At 52.4% G+C, this 16,966-nt stretch overlaps 1 protein-coding gene across 5 annotated transcripts in view; it reads left to right on the forward strand.

The window, feature by feature from the left end:
- Window positions 1–16,966, forward strand: part of SIN3A (SIN3 transcription regulator family member A) — an 865,613-nt gene that overhangs the window by 697,302 nt on the left and 151,345 nt on the right. For all 5 annotated transcript variants that reach the window (XM_078685093.1, XM_078685092.1, XM_078685095.1 and 2 more), the window contains one exon: window positions 3,776–3,949. In XM_078685093.1, coding sequence (XP_078541219.1) covers window positions 3,776–3,949 — 174 coding nt within the window. The remainder of the gene's footprint in view (window positions 1–3,775; window positions 3,950–16,966) is intronic.

The following is a 16,966-nucleotide window of genomic DNA, read 5'->3' on the forward strand; positions in this document are numbered from 1 at the left end:
GATTAGTGCTGAAGGACTGAACATGCTCCCTCTTGTATCCAAGACAAAGAAGTAGACTCCAGTTGTCAGCTGGCCAAGCTCCTTTGTAGCTACAGAGACACAACAAAGTTGAAAGGGACTTTTCCTTGGAGTACGCAGCTGGGACCGATGGCAACTGACTTTGCTGTTGGCCTCTGCCCGACACCCGGAGAGTCTCCAAGTGCACTCCCCATATGTCCTGGGGGCTTTTGAAGTGTACTCCTGTTATTGTTGGGGAACCCAAAAAAAAATGGAAACTTTTCTCCAGAGCTTCAGGGGGACAAAGTATCCAACTGGCAGTTCCACAGCATTGGATTTAATTTCAGCTTCATCCCAGTCAAGGCTCCTAGCTCCTCCGAAAAAACAATCAAGGACCATTTTGGGTTGGGCCTTAATCAATATTCAGCAAGAAGTCTCCGAAGCTCTAACCTGCTTGAAGTATTCGCCTTTCGGTGGCACGGCGGCAGCTACAGTTTCAGCAGCAGCCTGCTGAGGTAGTGTTTTTTGTCTCAAAAAGTGACATACTTTCACCATGACCAAACCATTCGGTGTATCCTACCCAGGATTCTGTCTGTCTGCCTAGGTCCCTGTCTACCACTCCCACTGATTGGCTATTGTTGCCTCCCTGTGGGCTTTTGGCTTTATTTTCACTAAACTCTTTAGACAGTAATATTTGTGTCATGGTTTTATTCTCCTCCCAACATTTACTCTTTATTTTTTAATAGGCTGTGGAATTTTATTGTGTTTTGGGCAACTTTTTCTTCTGTGTATACCTTGCTTAGATACTATTCAAATTACCTTAGATTTAAGCCTGGTTGCTTTGTGTCATGTTAGCAGGGATTGAGCACAGGTTTATTTTTTAATTCATGTGACATCTAGCGGATGGTGGCCTTATCCTTTGAGATGGACTCGTGTCCAGCCCAAATAATAAACATTCCTACAGAAATTCTCTAATCAACTGGCACGGCCACTAACAATTGAGGAGATATATGAACTGATGCAGCACCTCCAGGATAAGTGTAAGAAAAAGGTGAAGGGGTCATACAAGAAGGCAAAACAATAGACAACACATTCCTCAAATCTGCCTTTGACACTGCAGAAATCTCAAACACATAAATGTGCACAGGTACCACACTCAGGAGACATGCATGGCTCAGATTATTTGGAGTTTAAGCTTGAGGTGCCAGCCTCTATAATTAACTTACCCTTCACAGGGGGATCTTGTTTGGGTCAGCTGGGACAAAACACTTCAACATATGAATAAAGGTGAAAGGAAACCACATGACCAAGTCCATGGGTGCCTTGCAATTCAGGGGTTCCTTTTAAAAGAGGTACACATGGCAGAACATCTTTCCACATTGCCCGATCACAGGTACAGATATAAACACAAGCCACCATGGCCCGGGGATCTGCCACATCATGGCAGTACCAACAATACCAAAGGCAGCCTTAAGAGTCAGGGCAAGTGTCAGACCCCCAGGGGACATTAACCTCCAAATGACTTTTTAAGACAGGGCCCCTGAACAAATAACACCCGTAGGGGGCAAATTTATACAATTCCTCTAGGAAATCAGTACTAAACGTAATACAATATGGATATTCCACAGAATTGGAACACAAGCCTCCAAATGTAAAGAAAATGCTTTACATAGGGAAAGAACGTTAATGGCTACATCATGAGTTAAAGGAACTGCTACAGAAGCAACCCATAGATTATGTATTCCTGCAGAGCGTGACAAGGGGCATATTCCTTGTATATGCGGGTCCGAAAACAGTATCAAACCCTGAAGCAAACAAATGCATAAAAACACAAAAGTTTAAAATGACCTCATTCAAGGAGGCCATCCCCCTTCTAGAAGGGGACTGCATGGCTATTTTAGATCTGAATGAAGCCTGTTTTCATATACCAATGAACAACCATTGCAAGGAGTATCTCAGGTTTATGGTAAGCAACTCATATTACCAGTTCAAAGTGCTGCCCTTTGTTATAAAGTAAACACCAAGGGTAATCACTAAGTGCCTCATGATGGTGGCAGCTCACTTCAGAAGGCAGGGGACAATATGCCCACTATTCATAGGTTGTGTTTTACCCAGAATTTGGAGAAATCATCCCCACACCAGAGAAAAGGTTTTCTAGGGGCGACCTTCAACTCCAAAAAGGGGAAAGCCTTCCTTTTATAGAAAAGAATCACTGCACTAACAGAACAAGCTCTCCTCTACCAGAAGGAACAATGGTAGTAAAAACAGTGATGAAACTACTGTGTGTGATGGCCTCTTGCATACCATTTATCTCATTCGCCACGTTCCACATAAGACCTACTCAGGAAGGGTTACAAAATTAATGACCGACTACGAAATAATGGGGAGAATCTAGTGATAGTTACAGGAAGAGTTCATAGGAAAATGCTATAGTGTAATGTTCAAAACATGTCAAAGGGAAAGGTATTCAACTAGCCGCCCCATTCTGTAACTACTACCACAGATTATTCCTGCACAGGCTGGATAGTCTATTTCAGAATAACTATTATAGGGCCAAGGGGCACAAGGGCTACTGAGCCCAACCATGGTGGTTGAAGTCTTCTATTCCCGGGGCCTGACTTACTATGGATCCTGAGCAACTGGGCCAAGTACCGCTTCTTCAATTGACTTTTAGGATAGCATGATCCAGGTAGTGCAAGGATCCCCTGGCATGGGTGGAAGTGGCAAAGATACTGATTAGTGCTCACAGGATCACAACTCAACATGTGCGCAACAATAAATCATTATCCAGCCATATACTCCCTTTTAGGGAGACATATTATATTTCTTCCGCTATCCACACACCGGAAAAATAAGACATTCACAAACAGTTACACCCTCCCTTCTGAGTTCGGGGCTCCAGTGGTACTTTGTAGGTTCCGTTTTCCACTCCCTCTTCACTATAGTGAATGTGGTTATTCCCCATTCACAATTGGTAACATCCAGGGTATGCCCTACTAGTAGTCCAAGTCCCAAAAGTCCGCTTTGACTCTAATGTACAGTTAAGAGTTTTCCTTTGCTAACTTAGCAACAAGTTCCGCTGGGCCAGCAACCCCAAAACCAGTCTCACCCACACTGGCAGAAATGAAGCTGCTGGAGTTCCCGAGGGCACCCCCTCCCGTGGGTGCTAGCTGCAGCTGAGTTAGCCGCACGCAGCCTAAGCTGCTGCACTCAGCAGGTTCAGAGCCTCTCACCCACTGTCTGGCTCCTGAAGCAACCAAGGGGTATCCGATTAGAAGTGTTTCTTTGACTTGGTAGTATTTTGCACAAGGAAGAATAAGGAGGCCACCAGTTCTCTCAAGACTTATTAACTTAGTGGCTATCTTTTTTTATAATCAAATTTTTATTGTTTTTAAAACAATTCAGCCGATACACGGAAATAATTGGTTTGAATCCATTCGTAAAAGCAATGTACCCCCCAATCACAAACCCCATAACACTGACACAGACAACTTAGTGGCTATCTTGAGCACTCATTCCCGTCATTCTCCCTATTCAAAAGGATTAATAGGACTTAAATAGCCCTGTTACTTTCTCCAACTTATGCTTAATATTAGTTGGTTTGATTGTGCTCATTAAAATATTTACAATACCAATTTTGGTAACTGCACATATGTGGGAGATATTGTAATGTTTATACATTTAATGTAAATATCCTTGTTAGGGGATTTGCTTTTCCTTCTTTATCATCTGTCGCCTTAACTTTTCAATTATGCTAATCAACCATTCTGTTTCCTAGCTCCAGCATATAGTGAGCGATGAGATCTGTGTACAAGTGACGGAACTTTATTTGTCAGAGAGCAGTTGTGGAGCAACTGGAGGTCTTCTAGGCACGCAGTCATCCCGCACCCTTGCTGAAGCCAACTTCCAGCGGAAAGCGGAGCAACTTATGGCTGATGAGAACTGCTTCAAGGTATGTAGCAATGTTGAAAATGTGAAGAAACCTAATGCAGCGCTCCTTAGAAGACCAGGGCTTCTCCATTACAAAGATTCCATCCTTGCTATCTAGGATGGAACAGTATGTCATCTATCATTGTCAGACTGTTATTGTGAAAACCTCTGCCTTCACTCTTAACATCAGAAAGAGAGGGTGTAAAACATAAATTTGATCCATAAAGGCTCAAGACGCACATTTCAGCGTGATAAACCCTACTCTCAGGATGGCAAAGGTACCCCAATATGAAACAGAAAGATTCAGTAATCCATAAAGGCCGAGCAGGCACAAAGATACAATGACACAGTAAGGGCATTGGTTCACCTTGACTCTTTAAGGAATAGGCCGACAAATGAGCAGACTAAACAGCCAAGGGAATTTGAACGGTCAAACAGGTTTAAGTTAATTATTAAGAATATTATATCTGAAAGAAACAGGTTAGTATTAGATTCCTTACCTTAGAATATCCCCAGGCGTCAGACTGGATCCGGAAATTTTTGCGTAGCAGTACCCTTGCGTGTCGGTAGGCGTCGTCTGCGGCTCCGCGTCCGTCTGCGGCTTCGTTGGTGCTGGGATGACATCGCCGGAGTACTTGGACGCCGCCCTGACGTCAGTTCTTCTTTTTTCCGCGCCAGCAAGCGCAGGCCCGGAAAAAGTGTTACCCTTTAGTCACTTTTTGACTAAGCTTTTTCAATCCTTTTTGGATCCGTTTCGAGTCATGCGACTCCATCGGTGCCGGTAGGGATGCCCGGGTTCAAGCCCTGTGCCGACTTCAACCGACTGATGGCGGTTACCGACCCCCACCGCCGGTGCCTACATTGCCTGGGGCCCGACCACGATGACAAGTCGTGCCCCGACTGCTGGGCCTTGACGTCGAAGGCGGGAGCAGTCCCGTAAGCTCCTCGAGCTCCGGCAGTCGGCCCCGCGCCGCTCGAGGTCCCGGTCTGGAAGGAGGTAGAGGGACCGGTCGCGGGGCCGGAGTCATCACAGCTCGGTGAGTCTACACCACTCATCGGGCTCCAAGTCCTCCGGTAAGAGGCACAAGAAGTCGAAGAGGCGACATAGCTATTCTGACTCCCCCCCGACGCTTGTTCGACGCGGCCGGGGGTTCGGGTGACACCGCCCACGCGGCTCTGCCGGAGCCGCAGGCGTCGCGGTCTTCCATACCCGCCGGTCCCTGGGCAGAACGCAACGCCGGAGGAGATCGACGCCTTCCTCATGGCCATGAAGTCGCTCTCTCCTCTGTCTGGTTCCGCGGCGTCTTCGGGCCCAGCGGACCCGACCGGGAGCCCAAGCGTGCCAGGTGCTATGGCCCCGGCGCCGTCAGCGACTTCGGTCCCAGCACGACAAGGCCCCACTGGATCCGGGTCGCCGCTGGTCGACCTTACGGCCCCGCCGGCGTCGACCCCTAGGGTGTCAACCACGGCGCCGTCCTCGGACGACACCGTCCCTGGTCCAACCCTGGGTCTGGCGTCGGAGCGGCGTCACTCGACGCCGCATTCGGCGCCGGCCGAAGAGGAATTCTTCGATAATCTTGGTCCATCCTTTATCCCTGAATTTCAGGGCATGGACGACAAGGGAGACTGGGGGGAGGGGGGGTCTGAGGACCCCCTGGCACGTGAGTGCCAGTCATATGAGGACTGGACACAGGAACTAGGGGAAGCCAGTGGCCTGGATACCTCCCCAGACACTGGTTTTGTCTCCCCTCCTACCGTGGCTATGGAGGAGGGGGCAGCTTATAGTGTGGTGCTGATGAGGGCAGCCAAGGCCTTGGCTCTTGAGCTCCCCGTCGCAACAGTGAGGTCCAACATCCTCACAGAGGTCCTTAAACCACAGGTAAGCTCCCCAGAGCCTCTACTGCCGCTCTCACAGACGTCCTGTTGAGCACTTGGTCCAGGCCCACTACAGGTCCTCCTGTAGATAGGAACGTCGCTAGGCGCCACCACCCAGCCCTGGGCGACCCTAGTTTCTTGTCCACCCAACCCACCCCTGAGTGTCTGGTTATCCAGGCCCCTACCTCCCAATCCGCATTCCCGACGGCACCACCAGATCGGGAATCCAAGAGGTGAACAGTTCGGAAAGAAGATGTTCTCCTCCCTTAGTTTGGGGTTGCGGTCAGTCAACACCGCGTGCCTCTTGGGCCGTTACACCCACTCTCTGTGGGATATATTTGCAGACGTGCTGCCTGAGTGCCCGGAGGGAGCCCGGGCGAAACTCGCTCAAGCCCTTGCAGAGGGAAGGGACGCAGCGCAGTATTCTATCAGATGTGGACTGGATACCACGGACTCGCTAGGAAGAGCAATTTCCACGTCTGTGGCAGTTCGCCGCCACGCCTGGCTGAGGTCCGCCAACTTTTCGGCCGATGTCCAAAACACCCTTATGGACATGCCGTTTGATGGCAGCCACCTCTTCGTGGCAGATCATGCGCTGGAACGTTTTAAGGACTCCAGGGCTACGGCCATGTCATTGGGCCTGTCGGCCCCGCGCCAGCAATCTTCTGCCCAGCGCTCCTTTCGTGGCCACAGAAGGGGTGCTCCCACACGTCCTGCCAGCCACCTGCTGCAGACTTAACATTCAGCGCGGTGGCGGACGTGGTTACTGTCGCGGCGGTAACAGGAGACAGCGGTGCGGCTAGTCCACATCCACCCCCGCAGCATCCGCCACAAAGCCTTCCTAGTCCGAGCTTTCAGGCCCATCACGTCGGACAGGTGGGTGCTGCAAATCGTCCTAAGGGGCTACTCCCTCCCCTTCGAGGCGACCCCTCCAGCCATGCCACCGCAGTACCACCGCGTGTCGGGGGATTACTTGCAACTTCTGCAAGAGGAAGTTACGGCCCTCTTGGCTGAGGGGGCTATTGAGTGCGTTCCTGGGCCAGAAGTAGGGCGTGGTGTTACTCCCACTACTTTCTGGTTCCCAAGAAGGGCAAAGGGGGCCTACGCCCTATCTTGGACCTCCGGAACGTCAACTGCTTCCTCCGGAAGGAGAAGTTCAAGATACTGACTTTGGCTCAGGTCTTAGCTGCCCTAGACCCGGGAGACTGGATGGTAGCGTTGGACTTGCAGGACGCCTATTTCCACATCCCCATCCTGCCGGCCCACCGGTGCTACCTGCAGTTCACGGTAGGCCACGAGCACTTTCAGTTTACTGTGCTCCCCTTCCGCCTTACCAGCGCCCCACGGGTGTTTTCGAAAGTGATGGCGGTGGTCGTAGCTCATCTGTGCAGGTTAGGGGTTTCAGTCTTCCCCTACCTCGACGGCTGGTTATTGAAGGCGGGCTCGCCCCAGACAGTCGTCAGCCACCTCCACACTACGGCCGACCTCCTGCACCTGCTGGGGTTCTCCATCAATGTGCCGAAGTCGCACCTGTGTCCCTCTCAGAAGCTCCTCTTCATCGGAGCGGTTCTAGACTCGGCGCAGTTTCGGGTTTATCCTCCTGAACAGCGGGTTCGGGCTATTAGGCTCTGATTCCGATCTTTCAGCCTTTATCCCAAGTCTCGGTCAGGTTGAAGCTGCGGCTTCTGGGGCTGATGGACTCCTGCATCCTTCTGGTGCATCACGCCAGGTGGCGGATGCGGGCTCAGCAGTGGGACCTGAAGTGGGCACTGCAAGACAGTTGCAGTGGTGGCTCACGGACCGCGATTGGGTCAGCGGCAGATCCCTCTCCCTACCCCACCCGGAGCACTTAGTTGTGACGGACGCATCCCTCCAGAGCTGGGGGGGGCCACATGGGAGAGGCGGAGATCAGAGGCCTCTGTTCTCCGGCGGAGTCCCGGCTCAACATCAACCTTCTGGAGCTGCAGGCAATCCGGCTTGCACTGAAGGCATTCCTCACCTCTGTCCGGGGGAGTGTAGTGCAGGTGTTCACGGACAACACCGCCGCCATGTGGTACTGCAACAAACAGGGCGGGGTGGGGTCGTGGACCCTTTGCCAGGAGGCTCTGCGCCTCTGGCAGTGGCTGGAACATCAGGGCGTGACCCTGGTGGTTCAACACCTGGAAGGTTCCCTGAACGCCAGGGCGGACGAACTCGGCCGTCGGTGCATGATGGATCACGAATGGCGTCTGAACTCGGACGTGGCGCAAGGCCTCTTTCAGCAGTGGGGAGAGCCTTGGTTAGATCTATTTGCCACAGAAGAGAAAGCGCAATGTCATCAGTTCTGCGCTTTGGAACTTCCAAGGCGGCACTCGCTCGGAGACGATTTTCGTCGCGAGTGGAGTTGCGGTCTGTTGTACGCCTTTCCGCCTGTACCACTTTTGCCCAGAGTGCTGAAAAAGATCAGGCTCGACTGGGCCCTAGTCATCCTTGTGGCTCCGGACTGGGCACGAAGATACTGGTATCCCGATCTACTCAGCATGTCAGTCGATCCCCCGATTCGTCTGCCTCTTCAGGAGGACCTTCTGTCGCAGCAGCAGGGGACGGTCCTCCACCCGAACCTGTCCAGTCTCCACTAACACGCGTGGAGATTGAGCGGCGGCAGTTGAGGCCTTTTGACTTGCCTCCTGAAGTCTGTAATGTGATTCTGGCATCCAGGCGTCCCTCCACAAAATCGGTATACGCCTGCAGGTGGAACAAATTTGTGGCATGGTGCACAGCAAAGGCTGTGGATCCCCTTTCTGCCCCTCTTTCAGAGGTTTTCCTCTTTCTTCTTTCTCTTGCCCAGCAGGGCTCTGCTCTGGGCACTCTAAAGGACTACCTCTCTAGCAATTCCGCCTTCTTAAGGCTCCCTGATCAGCCCTCTTTGTTCAAGTCCCCGGTTGTAAATAGGTTTTTGAAGAGCATCACTCATATGCTTCCTCCTGTTCCTTTCGTGATGCATCAGTGGGACTTGAACATTGTTCTGACTTATCTGATGTGCGCTCCCTTCGAGCCACTTCATAACTGTCCTCTTCGTCTCCTTACTCTTAAGCCTGCGTTCCTGGTTCCCATCACCTCCGCCAGGAGAGTGTGTGAGCTCCAGGCTCTTTCTTCTCAACCTCCCTTCCTTTCTGTCCAACTCTTTGTTGGCTACGCGGGCGCTAAGAAGGGGCGGGCGGTGCACAAACGGACCATTTCTCGATGGGTCGTCTTGTGCATCAAGTCTTGTTACTCTCTGGCTAAAAAGGAGCCTCCTGTATGGCTAGGTGCCCATTCCACTCGGGCCACGGTGGCTACTACTGCCCTGGGTCGGGGAGTCCCCTTGCAGGACATCTGTCAGGCAGCTACGTGGGCCTTCGCTGCACACGTTCGCAAGACACTACTGCCTGAACAGCCAAGTCCGGAGAGATGGCTTTTCCGGCCGTTCTGTTCTCCAGGACTTTCTGGTGTGATCATTGGTTTGCAGACCCACCACCGGGTTTGGTATTGCTGGGGTATCTTTTCTAAGGTAAGGAATCTAATACTAACCTGTTTCTTTCAGATACACAAGTTACTTACCTTCGGTAACGATATATCTGTAAGGAACAGTAGTTCGTATTAGATTCCTTACCGCCCCATCCATCCTCCCCGTTCTGCGAACCGATATCTAGGGTTAAGGTACCAGTGTTGGTTTTTATCATGGCTCTGCGATTCTGGCACGGAAAAGCTGTGTATAAGAACTGACGTGCGCGAGGGCGGCATCTAAGTACTCCGGCGAAGTCATCCTGGCGCCGACGACGGACGCGGAGCCGCCAACGACGCCTACCGACGCGCAGGGCAACTGCTACGCAAAATTTTCCTTATCCAGTCTGCCGCCTGTGGATAGTCTAAGGTAAGGAATCTAATACTAACTACTGTTTCTTACAGATATATTGTTACCGAAGGTAAGTAACAAGGGCTTTAGTTCTATTACTATACGCCGGAGAATGTGCATGTCTTGTATTGTCTGTTCTACAACATGGATTATTAATAAATAACATAAACAGCATGTTTGTGTTCTTGATTTGAACTGCACCCTCCGGGCAGCAGTGGGCATGGCAGCACTGAGAACTTAAGTTTACCATTCTAACTCCAGTCCTAGGATAGTCAATGAAGTTACACATTTCCTAAATATTTTCGTAAAGGTTTAAAAAGTGGGTTTGCATTGTGAAAAAGGCTGGCCTTGGGGAACAGCTCAAGGCAGAACATTTGAAATACCTACCAAAGATTGGGTCACTCCGCCCATGTATGGAAATCTGGTGGTTTTTGTTTCTCTAATTACCCAATGTTCACAAACATTTGTTTCTTTTTGGCTGATACTCACATGCGATTTCCAATGGATATGTGGTCTCTAATGCAGATAGATTTCATACTTTTGAGGTTCTGTAGTAGGGGATCTCTGTGTATAGTCATAATCTAGTGAATAGTCCCGCCCATGTGCGTGGACCCCGGCAATCAAAAATAATCTCTTAAGTTGTCAAAAAATTGCAGAACTGCAAAGACACTTAAGAGAAAATTTAAAGACAAATAATGCAGCCTATATCCACAGGCTACACTGTCCAGTACTTCAACTAGAAATTCCACCAAAAATCCACAAACAGCAAAGCCTGTCCAGATTTCCCTTGCTTTTACTGCAAAAACCCCTCAGAAATGATAGAGAGGAAGGCCTGGACAGACAAGCCCCATAGGCTGCCATTATGTGGCTTAAACAGGATACTGTGCCTTTAAGGAAACCTTCTAGAACCTTCTCCCAGTATCCCAGAATGCATAGCAGGTCCCACTGACTTCAGTTCTTTTTTCCGGCTCCTGCTTACAGGACCCTGGCATTGAGCTCTCCCTTGTTTCAAGGGGTTATTGCATGTTTTGGCACTTTTGTGTACTAAAAGTGTTGCAGTTTACTTTCTTGGCTTTCTCTTCTCTTCTGTGTGCTGCTTCAGGTGTTTTAGGGCTCTAAAATGCCTGGACTCTTTGTGAAGTGTCCAGCATGTGAGAGGAAGAAGGCCAGAGGTGATCCCCATGATGTCTGCATCGTCTGCCTCCCTGAAGATCATGTCCCTGAGGAGTGTGTCATCTGCCAGCAGTTTACATCTCGCACTCTGAAGGAAAGGGCGAAGATCAGGCTGTCTGGCCTTGAGGAGAGGCGCCTGCAGGCGGGTCTGGGCAGTCAGGGAAGGTTCCCTCTGCCTCTGCTGAGGCCTCTGGGGGGCTCCCCAGAGGCAGGAAGCCCAGCAAGCGATCCCGGTCTCCGTCGACGTCGATAGCCTCGACGATGACGTCGAGAGGGATGACGGCGGTGTGCTCCCCTTCTCCCCGGGGCTCCGGGACGAGACATCGGGACGACTCGACGTCGAAGCCACCGCGGACGAAGTCGACGTCGTCTTCGGCGTCGACGTCGAGGGCTTCTTACCGACGTCGTAGACATCGGCGCTCGCCGTCGAGGCGACACCGCCGGTCGACGTCGAGGGGATCCTCGACGTCGAGAACATCCAGACGACGTCGGCGACGCTCATCGTCGAGGAAGGACCGTTCGGCGTCGAGGAAACGTGCGACGTCGAGGAGAGAGAGGTCGACGTCGAGAAGAAAGAGGTCGACGTCGAGAAGAAAGAGGTCGACGTCGAGAAGAAAGAGGTCGACGTCGAGGGATCGGCGCTTGACGTCGAGGGATCGGCGTTCGACGCCGAGGAAGGAGAGGTCGACGTCGCGGAGGCGGCGTTCGACGCCGGAGTCAAGGAAACGCCCTTTGACGCCGGAAAAGCGACGCTCGACGTCGAGCAGACGGAGGTCGACGTCTAGGAGTCGGTCAGGCTCTCCGAAGCGTCGCAAGAGGGATTCTAGTCCCAGGAGTCACGCTGCTTCCAGCGGGGGACGCAAGAGGAAGCGGTCTCCGGCTGAAGGGGCGGGCTCTCAGCCCTCTTCGCCTAAAGGATCACAGGGCACGGTGTACTCTGCGGTGTACACTCCTTCTCGGCCTCGGTCGACGCATACACCTGGTCCGAAGGCGGTCACTCCTCCTCCTCCTCCTCTGCCTCGAGAGGACCCGCCGACGCTGCCTCCACTTCCAGCGGACGACCCGCCTCCACCGGTTCCTCCGCGTGGGCCGGCACCGCAGCCGGAAGTTCCTCCTCCGAGGTCCACTTCGCTGCCGTTTTTGCCTGTACCTCCTAAGGGGACCCCGAAACCTGCGCCCAAGGAGGCTCCGAGGAAGACTCCACCACGGAAACCGGTGGGGAGGCCACGGACTGGCAGGTCTCGCTCTCGCTCTCGCTCTGGGAGACGGGACAGGTCGCGGCACAGATCGTCCTCGCGGTCGAGACGCCGCCATAGGAGGCGCGAGTCTCGCTCCCGCACGGGATCCTCTGGCTCCAGGGATCGTTCTCCTACCCTGTCGGGATCACCGGATACGAGGGTGTCCCCAATTGATGACCTGGTGGCGTTCCAGGATGTCCTCTTGAGGGGCGCTGCGAAGCTGGGCATTCCCCTGACAGTGCCCACGCCGAAGACGTCCGTAATCTTTGAGACGTTGCACCAAAAACACTCGTCTCGCCCTCTCCTTCCTCTGGTACCGGGCCTGGAGGAACCAGCTATGGACCTTTTCCTCACCCCAGCGGTGACAAAGGCGGCACCATCTAGGTTGCTGAGGAAGTACCGGGCCCCGGACTCGGACCCGGCTTTTCTGAGAGCGGAACCACCTCCGGACTCCGTCATTGTGACGGCGGCACGCAAACAACATGCCTCCGCTCCGTCATCCACGGTTCCCCCGGATAAGGAGTCCAGGTGGATGGATTCGGCAGGGAGAAAGGTCTGTGGAACTGCCGCCACCTCCATGAAGGCTGCGAGTGCCACGGCTCTGCTGGGTCGGTACGCCCGCTCCCTCTGGGACTCCCTGGAGCGGTTTGCGGAGCACTTGCCTCGTGAACAGCGTGAGGATTTTCAGGAAGTGCTGAGTGAAGGGATGCTGGTGGCCAACCAGATCATCAGTGCGGCAGCGGACTCTTCCCTGTTGGCTGCTCATGGTTTTTGCCATGGGGTCAACCAGAGGCGCCACGCCTGGCTCCGTCTTACGTCCCTGAAACCGGACGCACAGCAGAGGGTGGCCAACCTGCCGTTCTCCGGCAAGTCTCTTTTTGGACAGCATGCGGACGACGAGATGGCCCGCATGAAGGCGGAGGCCGAGACGCTCACGGCGGTGGGCCTCGAGAAGCCTAAGGAGACGAAGAAGCCGTACCGCTCATTCCAACGGCGGTCCGGTGGACAAGGCCGTGGACGTGGCCAGGCTTCGGGACATTCGCATCAGCAACAACAGTTCCGTAAGCCGTTCCAGAAACGCCAGAGGGGCAGGGGAGGCCAGCAGTCGGCTCCAACGCCCAAGGGCCAGGCTGGGTCTAGGCCCTAGGAACTTACTTCCCCCGGATCCGTTACCCACTCCGGTAGGGGGAAGCATCCAATTTTTTCCGGCAGAGTGGAGAAAAATTACTCAGGACAAGTGGGTGCTGAATATTGTTTGCAATGGATACAGTCTTCGGTTCACCAGCCCGCCTCCATCGATTCCTCCGGTCAGCTCGCGGTTTCAGCTGCTCGAGCTCCAGGTGGAGGCCGATACCCTGTTAAGGAAAAGGGCGATAGAAGACGTGCCTCTGTCCCAGAGGGGACGAGGCCTGTACTCCCGGTTCTTCCTGGTTCGCAAGAAGGACAAGAACGAGTTCAGGCCCATTCTGGACTTGCGACAGGCAAACAAGTGGATTCGCAGGGGAAAGTTTCGCATGCTGTCGTTGCATCAGATTTATCCTCAGTTGCAACAAGGGGACTGGCTCTGTGCCATAGACCTACAGGATGCATACTTCCATGTGCCCATTGCGCGCAAACACAGGAAGTTCCTGCGGTTCCAAGTCGGCACCAATCATTATCAGTACACAGTACTCCCATTCGGACTGAAGTCTGCGCCGAGAACATTCTCGAAGTGCATGGCGGTGGTGGCGGCGCACCTGCGGAAGAACAAGGTGTTTGTCTACCCGTACCTGGACGATTGGTTGATCAAGGCATCCTCCTTCTCGGAAGCGCGAGCACACTTCCAGAAGACGTGCGTTCTCTTGGACAAGCTGGGGTTGCACATCAACATGGCCAAGTCGGTCCCGACTCCGGTCCAATGCATACAGTACTTGGGAGCCTCCATCGATACGCTGTCAGCAAGCGTGTCTCCTTCGGAAGAGCGACGATTATCTCTCCTTCGGAAGGCTCAGGCTCTTATGTCGACTCCATCTACAACAGTGAGGACGGTGTCTTCTCTACTGGGTTCGATGGCCTCTTGTATCTTCCTGACGCCGCACGCACGACTGCACATGAGACCGCTGCAGGAGTGCTTGGAGGACCAGTGGGATCAGAGGACAGGATCCTGGGACGACAGGATACGACTGTCTCTGCATGCTCTTCAGTCTCTGAAGTGGTGGTGTTCAGCGGAGAATCTCCTCAGAGGGGTTCCTTTTCACAAGGACATTCCCACGCAGACTGTCGTGACGGATGCTTCTCTCCTGGGATGGGGAGCGCACTCCGGGACTCTACAGATTCAGGGAACGTGGTCACCAGTGGAGGCCACGTATCACATCAACTTCCTGGAACTCAGAGCTGTTCACTTGGCGCTGAAGGCCTTTCTTCCGTCCTTCCAGACCAGCTCCCTGCTTGTGCAAACGGACAACACTACCACGATGTACTACCTCAACAAGCAGGGGGGCTCGAGATCCCGCACTCTGTCACAGGAGGCGCAGGCGATCTGGCACTGGCTCCTGGCCAGAGGACTGACGGTCACGGCTACCCATCTGCCAGGTGTGCAGAATGTTCAGGCGGACGAACTCAGCAGACTCATTCAGGAAAACCACGAATGGGTCATAAACGACGAAGTGCTGGGAGAAGTCTTCGCAAGGTGGGGAACTCCAGACGTAGATCTGTTCGCCACCGCCGAAAACAGCAAATGCCGAGACTTCGCCTCCAGGAACTACCAGCCGGGGTCGCTGGGGAATGCGCTATGGATCAGCTGGTCGAACAGCTTTCTGTACGCTTTTCCTCCCATTCCCCTGATTCCGGCGGTACTCATCAAGCTGGCCCGGTCCAGGGCTCGGATGATTCTCATTGCCCCGGAATGGCCCAGGCAGTGGTGGTTCACGGACCTGCTTCACCGTTCTCTCCTTCCTCACATTCGGTTGCCGTGCAGGCCGGACCTTCTCACGAAGTTCGGGGGGCGGATGTTGCACCCCAGCCTCTCGTCTTTGAGTTTGGCGGCTTGGCTCCTGAGATAGTGCAGTATGGACATCTGAATCTGCCCGTGGATTGCATGGACATACTGAAGGAGTCTAAGAGACCTTCCACTAGGACTTCATATGCTTACAAGTGGAAGAGGTTTTGTATCTGGTGCCAGTCTAGGAACCATGACCCTACGACCTGCAAGGAAGATGTCATCCTTCCTTACCTTTTACATTTGGCGCAGTCTGGCCTTAATGTTCATTCCATTAGGGTTCATCTTGCTGCATTGACTGCCTACAGAAAATGCCCTTCACAGACTTCTTTTTTCCAGATCCCTGTGATCAAAGACTTTCTGGAAGGATTGAAGAAGGTGTTCCCTCCTGTCAGGCTTCCCTCTCCTTCATGGGAATTGAATGTGGTGCTGTCCAGATTGATGAAGGAGCCTTTTGAACCCATTCACAAGGCTTCGTTGCAGCACCTGTCCTGGAAGGCGGCGTTCCTCGTGGCCATTACATCGGCCCGCAGGGTGAGTGAAATTCAGGCGTTGTGTTGTACTGAACCTTATACTGTATTTCATGCTGCTAAGGTTGTGATGCGTACTCACCCTAAATTTCTTCCCAAGGTTATTTCTGATTTTCATGTCAACCAGACCATAACTTTACCTACGTTTTTTCAGAATCCTTCCTCTCCGGCGGAACGTTCTTTGCATTCCCTGGATGTTAGGAGGGTGTTGAAATTTTATCTGGATAAGACCAAAGATATTCGTAGGTCGGACCAATTGTTTGTCAATTATGGATCAGTCAGGACGGGTCTTGCTACCTCTAAGCAGTCCATTTCTAGGTGGATTGTGTCCTGCATTCAATTGTGTTACCAAAAAGCTAATAAGACCTTAGGAGGTAAGCCTAAGGCTCATTCCACCAGGGGCAAAGCTGCCACGACAGCCTTGCTCCGTAATGTGCCGATTGCAGAAATCTGCAAGGCCGCCACTTGGAAGTCGGTTCATACCTTTGCTAAGCATTACTGCCTGGACTCTGATGCCAGGGCAGACGCTCAGGTTGGGCAGGCTTCGCTGCGGAATTTGTTCGCACAGTAGTGGCATCATGTTTTTTCTCCACCGCCGCTTTGGTGTGGGGATGGGCTTGCCATTCTATTCACTAGATTATGACTATACACAGAGATCCCCTACTACAGAAGGAGTAGTTTCTGTTCTGTAACTCCAGTTCTGTAGTAGGGGTATCTCTGTTATAGTCATAAGCGCCCGCCCTCCTCCCCGGTGGAGAATTGTTCATGTAATTAATGCTACAGGTCTGGCGTTTTTACGCCTTCAAAAAGAACTGAAGTCAGTGGGACCTGCTATGCATTCTGGGATACTGGGAGAAGGTTCTAGAAGGTTTCCTTAAAGGCACAGTATCCTGTTTAAGCCACATAATGGCAGCCTATGGGGCTTGTCTGTCCAGGCCTTCCTCTCTATCATTTCTGAGGGGTTTTTGCAGTAAAAGCAAGGGAAATCTGGACAGGCTTTGCTGTTTGTGGATTTTTGGTGGAATTTCTAGTTGAAGTACTGGACAGTGTAGCCTGTGGATATAGGCTGCATTATTTGTCTTTAAATTTTCTCTTAAGTGTCTTTGCAGTTCTGCAATTTTTTGACAACTTAAGAGATTATTTTTGATTGCCGGGGTCCACGCACATGGGCGGGACTATTCACTAGATTATGACTATAACAGAGATACCCCTACTACAGAACTGGAGTTACAGAACAGAAACTACTCCTTCTCAGTACTGAGCTTTATTCTTCAAGGGGAAGGATTCCTCATCTTTATAGAGCCTGGCTCTTCAAAGTGCAGGATCAAGTATTTACTCCCTAGGTGAAACTGTTTTCTTTGCCTTATGCCTC

This window comes from Lissotriton helveticus, chromosome 3_2 (assembly GCF_964261635.1).
Source record: "Lissotriton helveticus chromosome 3_2, aLisHel1.1, whole genome shotgun sequence".
Lineage (NCBI taxonomy): Eukaryota > Metazoa > Chordata > Amphibia > Caudata > Salamandridae > Lissotriton > Lissotriton helveticus.